This window comes from Sorex fumeus, unplaced genomic scaffold (assembly GCF_029834395.1).
Source record: "Sorex fumeus unplaced genomic scaffold, SorFum_2.1 ptg000008l, whole genome shotgun sequence".
In the NCBI taxonomy this organism is placed as follows: Eukaryota; Metazoa; Chordata; class Mammalia; order Eulipotyphla; family Soricidae; genus Sorex; species Sorex fumeus.
The window spans coordinates 76325772-76343861 of record NW_026606065.1 but is presented as its reverse complement, the minus strand read 5'-3'; the positions used below and the strand labels follow the sequence as shown (position 1 = coordinate 76343861).

At 39.8% G+C, this 18090-nt stretch overlaps 1 protein-coding gene across 2 annotated transcripts in view; it reads left to right on the top strand.

Moving 5' to 3' along the window:
• Positions 1 to 18090, top strand: part of ENOX1 (ecto-NOX disulfide-thiol exchanger 1) — a 470609-nt gene that overhangs the window by 431888 nt on the left and 20631 nt on the right. For both annotated transcript variants that reach the window (XM_056109825.1, XM_056109824.1), the window contains exon 15: positions 7299 to 7401. In XM_056109825.1, the coding sequence (XP_055965800.1) occupies positions 7299 to 7401 (103 nt within the window). The remainder of the gene's footprint in view (positions 1 to 7298; positions 7402 to 18090) is intronic.

The window sequence follows — 18090 nt, the reverse complement described above, 5'->3', positions numbered from 1 at the left end:
GCTTTACATTCATGACCCCTAGGTTTAATACCTAGTATCATATAGTCTCTCAAGTATCACCGCGAGTGGTCTCTAAGTAGTGTCAGTTGTGACTCCCCACCAAAATAGAGGTGCGGGGACCTAGTGAAAAGAGTAGCATTTTCATAACTTACCAACTTATGATGCAATGTACCAGTAAAATTTGTTACCCAGTTACTAAATAGATAAATTGGGACATCTCAGTAGTAAAATATGAAACTCTTAAGGGAGAACTTTAAAATTGAACCAGGTGTTTTCTAGAGTTAGAGTTGAAGCAGAAACTGGTTATGGCCTCTCGTGTTCCAGAAAATGTGCTCATTTGGTGTTGCTGTTATGGTCAAGTTGTCTCTTGTGTGGTAGGGTGGTTCCCAGAGATGATTTTGGCAACTATCCATTTGCAAATTGTTATTGCTTGCCAGTAGGAAGCCATCCTGGATTCATTAAAGTGGCCTTCATGAATCTTACCCCTTCATTATAGCATTCTGATGATCTCACATGCAGTGGGTTGTTTTACAGGATAGGAAGCCCAGACTGGGACACTTTTCTCTTGACCTCCACTACCAAACTGCCGCCACGCTCCAGGCCACTTTCCACAAGCTCGGGTTGAGCCTCACATATGAGTGAACATATTCCTGGACACATCATAAGACACTACCTACCCATTTTCCATAAATACCATATTTGATGGGGTTTAGACAGTAGGCAATAAATATATATGTGTGTGTGTGTATATATATATATATATATATATATATATATATATATATATATATATTTTCGCAACAGCATGAACTCTCAATGTCTAGTTCTCGCTTTAGTTCTTGCTCTTGGAGAACCCAGTAGGCTACCAAAGTATCCTGCCTGCATGGCAGAATCTGGCAAGATCTTTGTGGTGTATTCGATATGCCAAAACCTGATAACAATGATGGGAATCACTCCCCTGACCCTGAAAGAGCCTCCAATGTGGCACTTGCTCAAAATCTCAGGACTAGGACGAATGGAGATGTTACAGGTGCCTGCTTGAGGAAATCAGTGAACAACAGGATGACAGTGATACAGTAATACATATAGATATATGTATACATGTATATATGTGTGTATATATATGTACACACTCACACACACACACACACACACACACACACACACACACACACACACCTCAGAGAGCTTGGCAAGCTACTGAGAATATCCAGTCTGCACAGCAGAGCCTGGTAAGCTCCCCATGGCGTATTCAGCATTCCAAAAACAGTAACAATAACAGGTCACATTCCCCTAACCCTGAAAGAGCCTCCAATACAGCAGCGTTGAGAAAGATGAGTAAGGAGAGGCTGCTAAAATCTCAGGGCTGGGACGAATGGAGACATTACTGGTGTCTGCTCAAGTAAATCAATGAACAATAGGATGATAGTGATACAGTGATATCAGGGTATAAGCAACCCTTTTCTTTGTTTCACAGGAAATATCGCTTGTTAACACAACCCTGAGAAAGGACTAGTAAAAGTGGTCAGATCCTTGTTTTCTTTTTTTTTTTTTAATTAGTGAAACACCATGAGGTACAGTTGTAGATTTACAATTTTTTGTGCTTGGGTTTCGATTATACAATGATCAGATACCCATCCCTCCACCAGTGCCCATTTTCCACCACCATGGATAATATCCCTCCCACCCCCATCCCCCCATCCCCCCCTGCCTCTGTGGCAGGGCAATCCCCTGTGTTCTCTCTCTCCTTTTGGGTGTTGTGCAAAAGAGGCATTGAGTGGCAAACATGTTCAGTCCATAGTCTACTTTCGACATGCATCTCCCCTCCTGGGAGGATCCTCCAAACACCCTTTATTTGGTGCTCCCTTCTCTATCTGAACTGCCCTTTCCTCTAGGATACCCGGCTGGCCTCTAAGGTATGGAGTAATGCTCCTGGTGCTGATCTCAGCTATTCTTGGGTATTAATCTCATATTTTGTTACTTTATATTCCCCAGATGAATGCAATCTTTCTATGTCTATCCCTCTCTTTCTGACTCATTTCGCTTAGCATGATACTTTCCATATTGTACCACTTGTATGTAAATTTCATAACTTCATCTTTTCTAACAGCTACATAGTACTCCATTGTGTAGATGTACCAAAGTTTCTTTAACCAGTCATCTGTTCTTGGGCATTCAGGTTTCTTCCAGTTTCTGGCTATTGTAAAGAGTGCTGCAATGAACAAACAAGTGCAGATGTCACTTCGACTATACATTTTTGCCTCTCTGGGATATATTCCCAGGAGTGGTATTGCTGGGTCAAATGGGAGCTCAATTTCTAATTTTTTGAGAATCGTCCATACTGTTTTCCAGAAGGGCTGAACCAGTCGACATTCCCACCAACGGTAAAGGAGTGTCCCTTTCTTGCCACATCCGCGCTAGCATCAGTTGCGCTTGTTCTTTTGAATGTGGGCCAGTCTCTGAGGTGTGAGATGGTATCTCATTGTGGTTTTGATCTGCATCTCCCTGATGATTAATGATGTAGAGCATTTTCTCATGTGCTTTTTTGCCATTCGGATTTCTTCTTTGAGAAAGTTTCTGTTCATTTCATTGCCCCATTTTTGGATGGGGTTGGATGTTTTCTTCTTGTGGAGTTTAACCAGTATTTTGTATACCCTAGATCCTTTTTTCTAAGCCCAAAAGCTGCCCACCCTAATTTCCTCTAAGATGTGTTAGAAACTGTAGATGCAGCATTTACCAAATTGAATTTTCCCTATTTTATTCTTTTGGTTTTTCTAATCATTGTTCTCAACACTTTCTTCATTTACCAGTTCACAAAATCATTTTTACTTTTATCTCTTATATCTCTCTCAGCTTCCTAGGCTATACACTATATTGGGTTGTTACTTTCTCATTAAGAATAACAAATGGAGGGCCAGAGAGATAGTGCAGGGTTAAGGTACATGCAGCAAAGAATTCTCAGGCCCTGAAACTCCTAAGCACCACTTAAGAAGAAGATAATAAATGAATTAAAAAATTAAGACAGATATTTCCTGGCCCCATTTTGTATATCTGTTTCACTTGCCTTCAAACCGACATCCTAAAGTGAGGTGTTCATGTAATTCCTCAGTGGTATAGTTCTTCATTTGTTAAGCCTTCTTGATAAAATCCAAATCATTATCATGGCCTATTTACTTTGCTTCATCTAGTGACAGTCCCTATAGATTCCTTACAGATTTCTTATAAAATTTTTTGTTGCCACCTGTGTTTTTTGCCACTTTGGACATGATATCCTTAATGAAAGCTTGCTTTGGCATAGAGTAGATATGCAATATGCATATTTATACACACACATACAAAGTACAATGTCTGTGCATAAATATTATTGTTTGATTCAATATAGTTTTAGCTTAAATGCCATAGAATTTGGTCTGGGAAATTACTTCATTCCATTTTCTCTGTGTATATGTCCTTATCTTAACCCATAGTGATGACTGGAGTTCTTGTTAATCAATACCAGATGATAGTTTAGTTACAGGCACAAAGTGTCAAACATGAAAAAGAGTGTGGGTGTTGCTAATGCCCACTTGTACTTTGTAGACTACCCTAAACTCTCAATATACCAATAGTTACAGTTCTCCTATTCAGCCATCAGCCTTATTAATAATTCAGAGAAACCTATTTTACTATTTTTTGAAAGAAACCCATGACTTATCCTCTTTCCCTCCTAGATTAAAAAATGTTTAAAGACCAGTGGCTGTCTAAAATAACTATCTTATCTTCTATTATTTTAAATGCGGTTTGTTAGCCTTAAATTTTGTCTCCAGAAAAAAAAATACATGATCTTAGCATTTACCCATCTTTTAATTCTGTATTTATCAGCCAGAACTTCTCTGTCTCATCCCAAAGTAGGTTTAGGCTCTAGTATACTTAGTTGTATACTCTAGTATACTTAGTTGTATACATCCCTTTTAAGTGGCCACACATTGCTTCCCTTCAGTAAACTTTGTTTTACACCCAAGTCTCTAGTTAATATGCTTGGACATACCTAAGACTATACAGAAGTGATAGTAACTTTGTTGAGGACTGTAGAGAACAGTGAAATACTCTGTGAAAGTACTCTCCTGAGCCTGTCTGATGTCCTATAACATTTCCCAGCGTAGTTCTGCACCTCCCTGGGCAAGCCAGAAAAGTAGTTACACTCCATTCCAGAGAGAAATGACAGCATCCAAGACTGAAGCATGTGCAAGCCTTGGGTTTGTCATATTCAAGCCTGCCAGACTGTGGAAGAAGTGGTAGAAAGAAGTGTCACCACTCCACAGTCATTGGCAAGGATGCTGATGTGATTACATGCTGCACTATCCCCATAGAAGTGCCGCCTCAGAGAGGGAGTCCTGAGATTCTTCTTTATCTTCCCTCCACATTTGCCACCCCAACAATGTTATCAAAGCAATTCACTGCTTGACCAGACATGAGTCCTTGTAGACTGTAGTAATTCAGTGTCATTTGTGGGGGCCTGCTCAGAGTTTCCCTTTTCTTATGACTGCAACTTTGGACATGGGAGAGCAGCCTAACAGCTACTTGCATGGATGGATCTTTTGCCTCCAACTCTGTCTGCCTCCTGGTCCCCTCCTTAAACTAGCCTCCTCAGAGGTGTCTTGACTCGAGGACACATTGTGTTTGAGCAATTAATACGTTGCCTGTTAAATGCTTCTCCATCCTTTTACTTGTCCCTAATTATCATCCAAGCAGTAAACAGATAACTCTGTCTTAGAGATTAGTTTTCTAGTCAAACCTCTGGTTCAATTTGGTATTTTCTGTTTGTATTTTGTTTGTATTTTTAAGTAATCAAATCATCATACTACTTAATATTTTTCATCTTCTTTGCTCCTTCAATCTTTAGAAGCCCTTTCCAAAGCTTCCGCCTGTGCTCTGGTCAGTAATCCTACACTCCCAGGGACGGCAGCCCAGCATCCTGTCTTTGCAAGATGCAGTTGTCCCTGGGGCATAAACCACTAACAGACTTTGGGGTATTCCTTGACCCCCCTTATTCCAGAGTGGTAAAGTGTGACCATAAAGAAGGCTTTAACTGAGACAGTCTAATTGGACAACACACCATTTGTTATTTTATCACAGAAGAAATTCTTGTTCCCTTCCCTGAAACTTTCTTTTGTAAATGATTGTAATATTCCACATATATCTTTGGGAGGTTGCTTTCAAGTTTTTTGTTTGTTTGTTTTTATTTGTGCAATTTTGATGGTTTTCAGGGATCACTCCTTTTGGGGGCTCAGGATACTGGTGCTAGGGATTGAACCCAGGTCATTGATGTGCAAGGCAAGCTCTTTAACTATTGCTCAAACCCCCACTTTAAAATTCTTGATCAAGTTTCTTTGGAGGCTGGTGCCTAAGTTTCCATTTATAAATATAAGGTATCTTTGTTCTTTAATAATCTTTTCTGTTGACTCCTGACTTGCCTAGCGATTGCCAAATGTAGTTGGCCTTCTACCCACTTTGTTGGAACAACAGCAACAAAAATAACTCAGGGATCCCCTGAATATCTGTCTTTGTTAACAGAAAGTGAGAGAGCCCCAGTTGTACCCAAGACTACTGTCAACCTCGCCATTAATCTAGCACCCTCAAGGAGAAATGTTACCCATTTGGAGAAACAGTGCTTTAGGTCATTCTCTAAATCCTTATCTGATCCCTGTTCTTATGGGCACACTTTTATCATTAGCCTGAGGCCACAGTTGGTACCTTGGAATCAGCCAAGCTCTTCCCTCTGGCCTGTCATCCCTCACTGTGATTACCAGGATGCTTTGCCTTACCTAGCTTCACTTCTCAACTGGGTCTTGAGCGTGACCACAGCCTTTCATATAGTTTCTGACCTTTAAAAGAGTCTTCAAAATGACCAACAGCCATTAAAAATGGCAATTTATCGGGAGAGCCTTCTTGCCTGGCAATTCTAAATTACCCCATATTCAGAGTAGCTGATCATACATTAAATTTAGCTGTTTGAATTGGCATGTACCAAGGATTTGTTTTCCTTTCTCTTTGAAGGTCTATGCATGTTCATGCTCCACATGCTCCTAGAAGTTTCCCATATTATTTTACCTGGTCAATTTATTAACTTATTAATAATAAATAAGTATTAACTTATCCCAAATGCCTATAAAAAGTCTTAGTTAACATCTAAAGAATTCATTGACCAGATTTTCTAAGCCCTTCTGTGTTCTTCAGTCCTATTTTTATCCTTCAGAAGATACCCACCCCCCCCCAATCTAATTTTAAGGGTTTCTAAAACGTGCCCTTAAATCGTTGCAAAATTCAGTTTTCCTTTTTTGACACTGGTCTGTCAGAGAGAAATTACCCCCCAAAAGACTAAACCACCCTAATAATTCTACTGTCACATATATACAAGTCTCTGTTCATTAAATGTAAATTTTCACTATTTTATGTTGCATTTTTAAAATTTCTTTTGTGTTTTGGCAGGGGGATGGGAGGGACACACGTGGCAGTGTTCAGCCATGTCCTGACTCTGCACTGAGGAATTATTCCAGCAGTGTTTATGGGATCATAGGGTTCTGGGATCAAACCCAGGTCAGCCACATGCAAAGCAATCACCACACCCACTGTACTGTCTCTCCAGTCCCTCATTCTCCATTTTGAATTCCTATATGAAGTCTGGAAAGATATGTTTTCAACTCCTTTTTTTCTGTTTTTAAATTTAATAGACCAGAGAAAGAACTAAAAATAGACTGGCTTAAGTGTTTCATATGTCATTGGCTTGTTGTACGATTCTTCATTTTTGTTTCCAAAGAAAAGAATCTCCAAACCTCTGCTTTATCTTTCTTTTGCAGTATTTATATAAGAATAAATACTAACTCGAATTAAACATTCCTCACAACAGTTCTGTCTCACCTTTCCAGTAGACCCTGTTTTCCCACATATAAGACAAATTATAAGAAAGTATTATAAAACTTAGATTGTGTATGCTTTTCAGGATATTTTTTATATTTGAAATAAAACATTTATGGTAGCTACAGCCAATACAATTTTTTTCTGAGTTTAATCAAGACATGTACAAAAACCTAAGATAATTTGTGCCAGAGTTGCCAATTTGTAGAGAGTTTTGTGGTAGGGGTCTAAGTTTTGGAATTCTAGTCTGTAGTTTCACAGAAAGATCATTTCTTCATAAAAGTTTATATTCAGTTGTAAATTAATCTGCTGACTTCTTTGTAGCATTTAAGAGACTTGGTGACTTATTGAAATGTACAAAATCCACAATAATACTGATATGATTATGTCTTTTAAATGTATAGGAGATCAGCATGTTGACCGTCCCACTGGTCAACCAAGATCGAGAGAATAATACTGAGAAAAGAAGCCAAGGCTTAAAATCAGAGAAAGAAGCTCTGCTAATTGGTAAGGAAATTCTGTTTTCCTCGTTGTGCTCTTAAATAATATTTAGGTCCACTGTCCTCCCATTGTTCATCGATTTGCTCAAGCGCGCACCAGTAATGTCTCCATTGTGAGACTTTTTACTGTGTTTGGCATATTGAATATGTCACGGGGAGTTTGCCAGGCTTTGCCGTTTGGGCGAGATACTCTCAGTAGCTTGCTGGGCTCTCTAAGAGGGGTGGAGGAATCAAACCCTGGTCCTCTGCATGAAAGGCAAATACCCTAACTGCTGTGCTATTGCTCCAGCCCAATAATTAGGCAATCTTTTAAACAGTAATTTGCTTTAAGTTGCTCATTATTTGAAAACTTTGTCTTCAGGTCAGAGAAAGATTAATTTATTTAACTTTGATAACATTATATTTAAATTAGAAGGATACAAAACAACAGGAGTAAGTTCTTGCTTTTCTGCAACCAAGTATGTTAGCAGGTTGTCAGTAATAAAACTGAGTTCAGGAAAACAAGTTAACCTATTTATAACAGATTTGAATCTCAAAATTTGGACACATCATTTCCAACTGGAGGCAACACTTGGCTCAGTCCAAAAGTTCCAAACCAAGCCACATCCTTAAGCTAATGGAAGATATGTCCTATAATGCTGAAGAAAGAGGAAAAACCAGACAACTGATGCTAAAGTCATCAGGGATTTCCTTGATTCCCTATATCCAAGATAAATAAAGCATGCTTGCTACTAAGAAGGGGGTAGGGTGGGGTGAAATGAAGGAAATTACTGTTCACCTGAAAACATTAAACCATTCCACAAAATATATGTATGTAGCTAGCATCTTCCTTTTTTCTTTTCTAAACAAGATACACAGTTCTACATGTTCTCAGTCTTTGCCAGCAGAGTCAGCAGTATCAGTCATTCTCAAAAGGAAGGGATCCAAGGAGGGTGTGTTAGGAATGTTCTCCAAAAAGTCAGTGTGTTTAAACCTGTCTCCTAAGCCTTATAGGGAAAGGGAGTTTATTCACTTCCTGAAACTCAGCATTGATTCAAGTTATACCTTGGCACTGACTCGAATAAGGGGTTCCAGGTTAATACTAGCTCCTCCATAGTGAGGTTAAGAGTGAAGAATGAGGCTGTTGTACCTTTAGACAAATGGTTGTTCTGCAGTTCATTATCTGGCAAAGATAGCACCTGGTTGCATTTTCTAAATACTGCATGAATTCACCTCAAAATGACAGGTACACTGAGATCTGTGGAAGCTGGCACAGGAGGAATTAAATTCAAAAGATTGTCCAAAGTTCATCTATCATATATAGATTTTTCAACTACAGAGTTATTGAATATGACATCAACTTAGAGATACTCTATGGAAAACCAATTTTTTCCCTCCCTGATGATATACAGCTGTAATAACATGCCGTGCACAACTTTCATAAGACATGCTGATGTGCTATCAGTTCCAGGAACCCAAAATGAACCCATATATAGTTGGCAACTGGATTTTCTTCTATTGGAAAACATGTCAAACTTTGACAACTGTTTTTCTTGTGCTCAGTATGACAAATTTGTGATTTTCCCCTTCAATGCTTTTAGGGTATGAACAAAGCACATAGTGATCAGCAATAAACTTCCCCTTTTCATTTAAGTCTGAGTAACACAGACCTCTTAAAAACTTTAAAAATGGGACTTGGTCTCCATTTTCTTATTTCTTCCCTCTCACTACCAATCACATCTTCTTTTCAATTCTAGACATTGAACACATTTAAAATATCTTCCAAATCTGTTTCTCTCCTCTACCCCCCAACTCCCTCTCTCTCTCTCTCTCTCTCTCTCTCTCTCTCTCTCTCTCTCTCTCTCTCTCTCTCTCTCTCTCACACACACACACACACACACACACACACACACACACACACCCTTTTAAATCTACTACCTCAGAGTTTACTACCTCAGAGTTTAAAAAATAATACGCCTTACACGTTCAGGGTTAATGGCATTGGATATAAATGTAACATATTTAAAATGTCACCTCTGATGAGGTCTTTACGGGAGAAAGGTTTTAATTGGTAAATAATAATTCAAATGTGATAGAAAGAGGGGGCAGAGAGATATATATAACAGGTAGGGTGCTTGCTTTGCACAGGGCAGACCCAGATTCAATCCAGGATGCTCCATATGGATCCCTGAGCACAGAATCTGACATAAGCCAAGTGTGTTAGACAAATGTGTTTGAAAGCAAGCTTTATCCGCATCATTAATAAAAAGTGGGCTCAAGCAACTCTAAATTATTCTAGGATATTTCCCCCATTTTTCTAACTGGTGTCTACTTATTAAGTTTTTGTTGAACAAAAGATAAATGACTCTTGGCACTCTTTCTTTTTTAATGAATTGAATTACCATGAATTACAAAGTAACAAAGTTATTTATGATTGAATTTCAGGCGTACAATGTTGAGCACCAGTCCCTCCACCCTGTCTCCAGTTTCACTCCTGCCTCTATGACAGGCACAATTTTTCTTTTTTCCTTATAGGCACTGTAGTTTATAATACTGTTACTGAATAGCATGGTTATATACTGAATGTAGGGTATTACGAATATCACTTTACCTCTTTTAATTTTTATTAGTGAGATACTATGAGGTACAGTTGTAGACTTACAAATTTTTGTGCTTGGGTTTCAATTACACAATGATCAAATACCCATCCCTCCACCAGTGCCCATTTCCCACCATCATGGATCCCAGTATCCCTCCCACCCCCCATCCCCCCCCATTCCCCCTGCCTCTGTGGCAGGGCATTCCCTTTTGTTCTCTCTCTCCTTTTGGGTGTTGTGGTTTGCAAAAGAGGCATTGAGTGGCAATCATGTTTGGTCTGTAATCTACTTTCAGCATGCTTCTCCCATCCTGGGAGGAGGATCTTCCTAACACTCTTTATTTGGTGCTCCTTTTTCTATCTGAGCTCCCTTTTCCCCTAGCATGTGTGGCTGGCCTCCAAGCCATGGAGCAAAATTCTTGGTACTAATCTCGGCCATTCTTGGGTCTTAGTCTCCTCTTTTGTTACTTTATGTTCCCCAGATGAATGCGATCTTTCTATGTCTATCCCTCTCTTTCTGACTCATTTCACTTAACATGATACCCTCACTTTACCTCCTTTGAGCATCCATTTTTTCATCGAGTGACCACTTCCTTCTGTCATTGTGTGATGGTCATTCCTCTGTTCTATTCCCCTGTCCCCAACTCTGGTAAGCTTCCTACTAAGGACAAGTTCTCCTGCCTTTGATCTCTATTGCCTTTGTGCATTAGTTTTTTCACTACTATGATTCTTTGTATTTTGCAAATCAGTGAGATCACTCTGTGTCTGTCTCTCTCCCGCTGACTCATATCACTCAGCATGATACTCTCCAGATACATCCATGTAGATTAGCAAATCTCATGACTATTCACAATAGCCAGAATCTGAAAACAACCCAGGTGCCGAGAACTGATGACTGGATCAGAAGCTATGGTGCATATACACAATGGGATGTTGAGCAGCTGTTAGAAAAGTTGACACTCATTTTGAATTAATAATTAGGAACTTTAGAGAGATGAGATTTGTGTTTGAAATAAACAAAGACATTAAATTTTCCCCTTTAGTTCTACTTTACTTCTCAACCTTGATATTTTACTTTTTACTCTACTTATGAAAGTTTGATTACAGATGAAAGTTTGATTTTCTTGTCCAAACTACCCCTTCAAAATGCCTACGTAGGGACTGGAACAATGGTACAGAGGGTAGGGCGTTTTCCTTTATGCAACTAACCCAGGTTCGATTCCCAGCATCCCATATGGTTCCTCAAGCACTGCCAGGAGTATTTCCTGAGTGCAAAGTAACCTCTGTGTAAAACTGGGTGTGACCCAAAAAGCAAAAAAAAAAAAGCCTACATATGTATATTATTTTGATGGCAGAGAGTCTAGTCATCCAGAAGAATGCCAAAGTAGAGAAAAGTTCTCTCAAGTCTGGCAGAATGGATCTTGCCAAAGAATAGGATTATACCCTGCAGTTAAATGTACCTCTGCTAATTGAGTTTGGTGACTCATTTCTAGATATTTGAATATTGATATCACATAGATAACCTGAAAGTAAAAATTACAGAGACTTCTCATACCCACTGGGATCAAGATAAATATTGTGATGGAGAAATGATGACAAAATATTTCTCAGAATGGCCTTGACCAAGCTAGGAGTGTAAGAAATCCTTGTGCAAATACTATGTTTTCCTGAAAAATTTTTCAAGTCAAATGATTATGGAAACCCCTGAACTGATATACATCTTGGAAATTCTTCTGAAAGTATCCCTCTGAACAACTAAACCCATCTAGGATGTATAGAGGATCTGTGTGTCAATAAATAGGACTGTAACTCATTTACTCTATTTTAGAAGAGATAGTGTGTGTCTAGAAGGCCAGTAACACAGGAGAAAAAAAATCTTATCTTGGAAAAACATGTTAATAAAATCATCACATATGAATGCCTATAATATTTAGATAATTCAACACCCTCTTAGGATACATGAATGTTATCTTAAAAATGTACAAGGCCACAAATCCTGATCGTGTAGAAGAGAAGCTATTCAAGTGGGTTGTATCTATAGAGAACACATACTGAGACTAAAACTTTGTAATTAATGAGAAATCCTAACTATCTGTAATTATTTGTAATACTAAATTATCTGGAGAAAATCATTTATTTATTCCATAAATTTTCAATTCCATTTTATGAAATTTGAGTCTCTGTTGTAAGATACATTGATTAGGAAGTACAGATTATCCATTAGATTTCAGAAATATCATCCTTTGGAGCTTTGCAGGTTTGGACCCCAAATCCTTTGGAAAGTTCAATCACGGTGTCAATCTTTTTGACTATGAATGAGGATTAATAACTGTATTTCAAATTAAAAAGATAGGCACTTAGAAAGTACTTTCATTGTGATTTATGATTTATTTTTCAGTCAGTCCTTGTGAAGAAAGCTTGTCATATAATTGGATCTAAACTAATTGAAATTTTGGGGGGCATTGCAGAATAATGTTTTACATCTCACAGCTCTTATAGTACCACTTGTTTGGTCAACTTGAAACTGCCCAGTGTCTATGGTGGAACTCTTAGTTTATTTCATCTGTCTACGTCTTGGATTTGGCATGCACTGAACTTGTGTGAAAAAAATATGTCAATACTTTTGATTTAGGAAGGGAACTATGTTTGGCTGGAAACCACTATTAGAAAATAGAATGAATCAAAAAAAATTATTGATAGTCTAATGGTTATGGGATGTTTACAGTTATAACTCTGGTTTTGTGTTGTTTCATCTTCTCTGACTTCTTAATTCTGACACAACAGATCAATAGATTTCCAATAGCAGCAGGCCTGATTGGCAGCTTTTCAATGCTAGCCATCACTGCAAATCTCATTCTGATATAACAAAAACCTTCAACTCTGTTTATAAGGTAAAGGTAAAGGTAAAGGCCCTCTTGATGATTGTCGATTTGCTCGAGCAGGCCCAGTAACGTCTCCATTGGAGACTTTGTTGTTACTGTGTCTGGCATATCGAATACTCTCGGTAGATTGCTGGGCTCTGTTTATAAAGTAACTTTTATTTCAAACTTCCAACATGCACGAGAACTATCCTCAAAATTTGCTTATCAGGTGAACTTCTTTACATAGCAACATACCCTATGCTGGGTGTTCAGTGGGTAAGGCTGGAACCTTAGAGATCTCTTCATGCAGCATGTTAACTCACAGTGGAGTTTCTCTTCTCTTTTATTTCATCTGTCTATCTTATCCTCTTGGATGCTGTCCTTTTATTCCTTTCTGTGCAAGTCTTTTTCATGTGGGTTCAGAAGGTTGGCATCGGTGTAGATTTTCTGTGAATGTGAGACAAGTTAAGCACATATTCTATTACGTCATCTTGTTCCTGACCCAGAGGAACCCATTCAAAGATATGAAGACCTCTAGTCCATGGAAATAGCCAAGTCCAATTATTCAGCCATTGCTTTGGAAACTCACTAGAAGTTCTCCATCTTCACTTCCTAGTATTCCTTCAATCAGCACTTTTGGTCCCTCCCAGAGGACCATAAAGTGGTATCAACTTACTGAATTATTTTTTCATTATATAGCATTTTTCATTAGATTTTTGAGTTAAAGCCATCTCTTTTTTTCCATTTTAAAAAATATCCCTGTTCTCTAAAAGGGACTTAAGAGATGTTTTAGTTGTTTGTTTAGGAAGTTCCTCCAGAATGACCCTGATTCAAAAGCAGGCCCTACAAATTGTAGTCCCAGTACTATCATGACTGATGATACTGAGATGTGCTCTTATTGTCATCTTATTGTCTCATTCCTACTTTGGACAAACTTGCAGGCTATCGAATGTAGCCTGCCCACAGGGCAAAGTCTGGCAAACTCCCCGTGGCGTACCAAATATGCCAAATACCAGTAACAATGATGGGTCTCATTCTCCTAAATAGCCTTGAATATAATCTCAGGGCTAGGATGAAAGAGACGTTACCGGGGCCTGCTCGAGGCAATCGACGAATAACAGGATGATGAAATGAAAATGAAATGAAATGCTCTTATAGGCATGTGTAGGAGAAACTGCATTATCTATGTACTAATAAGTCCAATAAATTTGAAAACAGTTTTTCTTGGTAAGACTGTTCAAGTCTATGTTCGGAGACTTAATTCCCCTTGGGGAATTAGTCACCCACCCTTGTTACTCTAAGAGCTTAACCAGCACTTCGCTCCATTGCATGACCAGCATATCAAGGAATGCTGCTTCCCAGGCTTCCAGTATTCCTGAGGTTTCTGTGAGATACTGTCTTAGAACAGGTCTTCACTCCCTTAGCGAACCTGTGTGAGAGAAGAAAGAAGTGGGCAAAGCACTTGTGTGATCCCTGGCACCAAACATGGTTCCCTTAGCACCTCAAAGAGTGATCCCTATGCATAAGCCAGGAGTAGGCATGAGTGCTGTCAAGTGTATCCAAAATAGCAAGGAAAAACATTGTATCACTAGAAACCACCTTCACTGTTTAACAAAAGTGGAGTTGATTATTCTCTCTCCCTCTTCCTTGCAGCAGTGGAGATACTCTCAGAAAACAACGGGCATAGTAACCTTTGTCTTCAGCCTGAAACAGTAGGAAGAGCCCCTCTTAACCTCCTGAAAATCAGATCTCTATGAGAACACCACCTCCTCTCACTTAAGAAATACCAATAAGCATTATTTTTATATATTTCAAATTTATTTGGGTTGAAGAAATTCCTTAGCACTTCTTGATGGCCTCAATCTAGATCCATATGGTGCCAGGGATAAAATTCTTGGTGAGACCCTATCATTTCTTACAAGAAAATTCATCCAGCATTGGGCATTTGTGTTGCTCCTAGGTCTTAAGTATTATGAACATCCCAGAAAAGAACACAGGTGTACACATATATTTTATGTTTTGTTTTTGCAATCTTGGGGTAGATGCAAAAGAATGGAAACACTTGGTCACATAATAATTTTATTTTTAATTTTTGAGACTTTATACTGTTTTCAATAGGGAATGTGGATTCATTTTTTTATCCTCACCAAGACTGGTTGTTTCCAGTCTTTGATATATGCTGTTGTCACTGGTTTGAGATGATATCTCATTCTTGATTTTCATTTCCCTTAAAATAAGTGATGAACTTTTTTTTAATATGCCTATTCATCTTCTATTTAAAATTTTTTAATGGGGTTGTTTGGGTTTTGTTGTTGAGCTTTGAGTTGTTTATGTGTCTTAAAAATTAAAAATTCAACTAAAACAGGAAAAAATTGGCTAAAGTTTTATGCCTAGTTTATTTTACAATGAAGAGCCGAGCCAGTGTATTGATGAGTACTGACGGCAGGTTCTTCAGGTGTTCAGGTCTGACCTTGTCTGGGCCGGGTGCTGTTTGTTTCTTTACCGACGAAATGGCGTGTCGGATTTCGGAAGGGAGAACGTTGGGAACGACATATCCGTCCTGTGGAATTTGGTATGTTGGCAAGTGGACATTGCTATCGAAGAGATTTGAGTAGAAGTCATGGTTAATCATCTCCATTGCCGTTCTGGAGGATGTGATGGATCCATCAGGACGTCGGAGGGCAGTCATCTTGGTCTTGTAGTTGGCGAAGGATAGGCGGGCGTTACGAATACTTTTCCTGGCTTCTGCCGCATCTACCAGTACTTCTGCTCTTCTCTCTTTGAGGTCTTCCTTGATCGCATCTCTGCACTGCTTTGCAAGCTCGGACATTAGCTTGCGGTTGCCTGAGGCATGCGCCAAACCACGCTGGCGAATTAGCTCAAGAGTTTCCGAAGATAGGCGATTTTTTGTGGCTATCTCTCTCTTGGCGTTCCTCGCACTTTCATGGAGGTGCTGAACCAGTCGATCGTATTCCTCGTCAATGTTGTCAACAATGGCATCTTCCCATGTTGCCGCAATAGTACCAAAGAGTTCCCAGTTGGTGGTCATTCTGGGAGTTCTCTTTTTGAACTTTGCAGCCCTTTCTCCCCGCTCTGTGAAGTAGAATTTTGCACGAAGGAGACAGTGGTCCGATCCCGTTCGAAATTTTGGGACAACAGCGACATCAGTCAGGCAAAACCGTCGATTGAATATGATGTGGTCTATTTCGTTGTGGAATCGTCCACCGGGATACTCCCATGTCCATCATTTAGATTCTGCCTTCTGGAACTGTGAGTTACCATGGATGGTCTTGGTCGACATGATGAACTCAGACAGTCTCTCACCCTGTTCGTTCCATTCTAGGCCATGGGTCCCGATGTGAAGTTTTTCAGCTGATCTTCTAGGTCCTATCTTGGCATTAAAATCACCCACATTGATCTTGTACAAGGTGTGGTCTTCTTTATAGAACTTCTCTAGCTCCATGTAGAACTTCTCGATTTCTCTTTCATCATAATGAGATGTTGGTGCGTAGACAACGAAGATAGAAACTGCAGGCAGTGAGCCACATCTATTCAAATGTAAACGTCCGATTCAGGTTGTTAGGCATTCGAATGAATCAATGCTCTTGGCCAAGTTTGTGTTGACAAGGACACCGACGCCTCCAACACCTCTTTTATCGCATGTTCCAGCTCTTCACTCGCTACCTGTCTGAATGCAAGGTTCCGTCCCAATGGAAAACCAGCAGCACCGTACTACTGTTCAAGAAGGGAGACATCCATGACATTGGCAACTATCGCCCAATCTGCCTATTGTCTGTCATCTACAAGTTGTTCACTCGAGTCATCCTAAATTGAATTGGCAGAACACTAGATGAAGGACAACCATGCAAGCAAGCAGGGTTCCGCAAAGGATTCAGCACCATCAACCATATCCACACGATAACCAAGCTCATTGAGGTTTCTTGGGAGTTCAAGATGCCGCTCTGTTTAACGTTCATTGATTTAAAGAAGGCCTTTGATTCTGTTGAGACAGAAGCGGTCATTGAAGCCCTAGCCAATCAGGGCATTCAAGCCCAATACATCAGGATCCTCCGTGAGCTGTATTGCGGATTCACTACCAGGATCTCACCATTCTACAAAGAAGTGATCGTTGATGTCAAGAGAGGGGTGCGGCAGGGTGATACCATTTCACCGAAACTCTTCAGTGCCACCCTCGAGAACGACATGCGACGACTGGAGTGGGAAGGAATGGGAGTGAAGATAGATGGTCGGCAACTACACCACCTCCGCTTTGCTGATGACATTGTTTTAATAACACCAAACATCAGCCAAGCAGCACAAATGCTGGCCGACTTTGACCGTAAGTGTGGAAAGGTAGGACTACAGCTGAATCTTACGAAGACAATGTTTATGAGAAACAGCCTTGTTCCTGATGCCCCATTCGCTCTCAATGGAACGACCATCTCCGAATGCAACAGCTATGTGTACCTAGGTCGAGAGGTCAACATGACAAATGACCTGGCACCCGAGCTGCGCAGGAGGAAGAGAGCGGCTTGGAACGCCTTCAAGAACGTCGAAGAAATAGCAAAGAGGACGAAGAACCTCCGGCTCCGGGCACATCTCTTTGATTCCACTGTTCTTCCTGCATTAACATATGCCTCAGAGACCTGGACCCTACGCAAACAAGATGAGAACGCTATTCAGGTCTCCCAAAGAAGAATAGAAAGAGCTATGCTTGGAATATCATGTTTCACTCAAATGAGAGAAAGAATCCGGAGTTCTGACATCCGTTGACGATCAAGGATCAGGGACGCTGTCTCATTTGCCAAGTTGTCAAAAATCAGATGGGCTGGTCACGTAATGAGATTTAAAGACGACCGTTGGACTAGAGCTGTTACTGACTGGATTCCACGGGATGTCAAAAGACCGCGTGGCCGCCCACCTACCAGATGGTCAGACTTCTTCATGAAGATCATGAATGATTGGTTTGAGGCCCTTCATGTTCCCGGAGCGAACAGATGCCATTGGGCTACACTAGCTCGCGACAGGGACAAATGGAGACGTTACTGGCGCCTGCTCGAGCAAATCGACGACTAACGGGAACTTAAGTGATTAAGTGATTATTTTACAATGTAAAAATTTTTAGTTTGATAGAGTCTCATTTGTGTATGTTTGCTGTCTTTGCTACTGACACTAACTTATTGAAGATACCTCTAACGTTAATTTCTGGAATACTTATCTTGCATTTTTTCTTGATATGATTAGACAGAATCTATAAAAT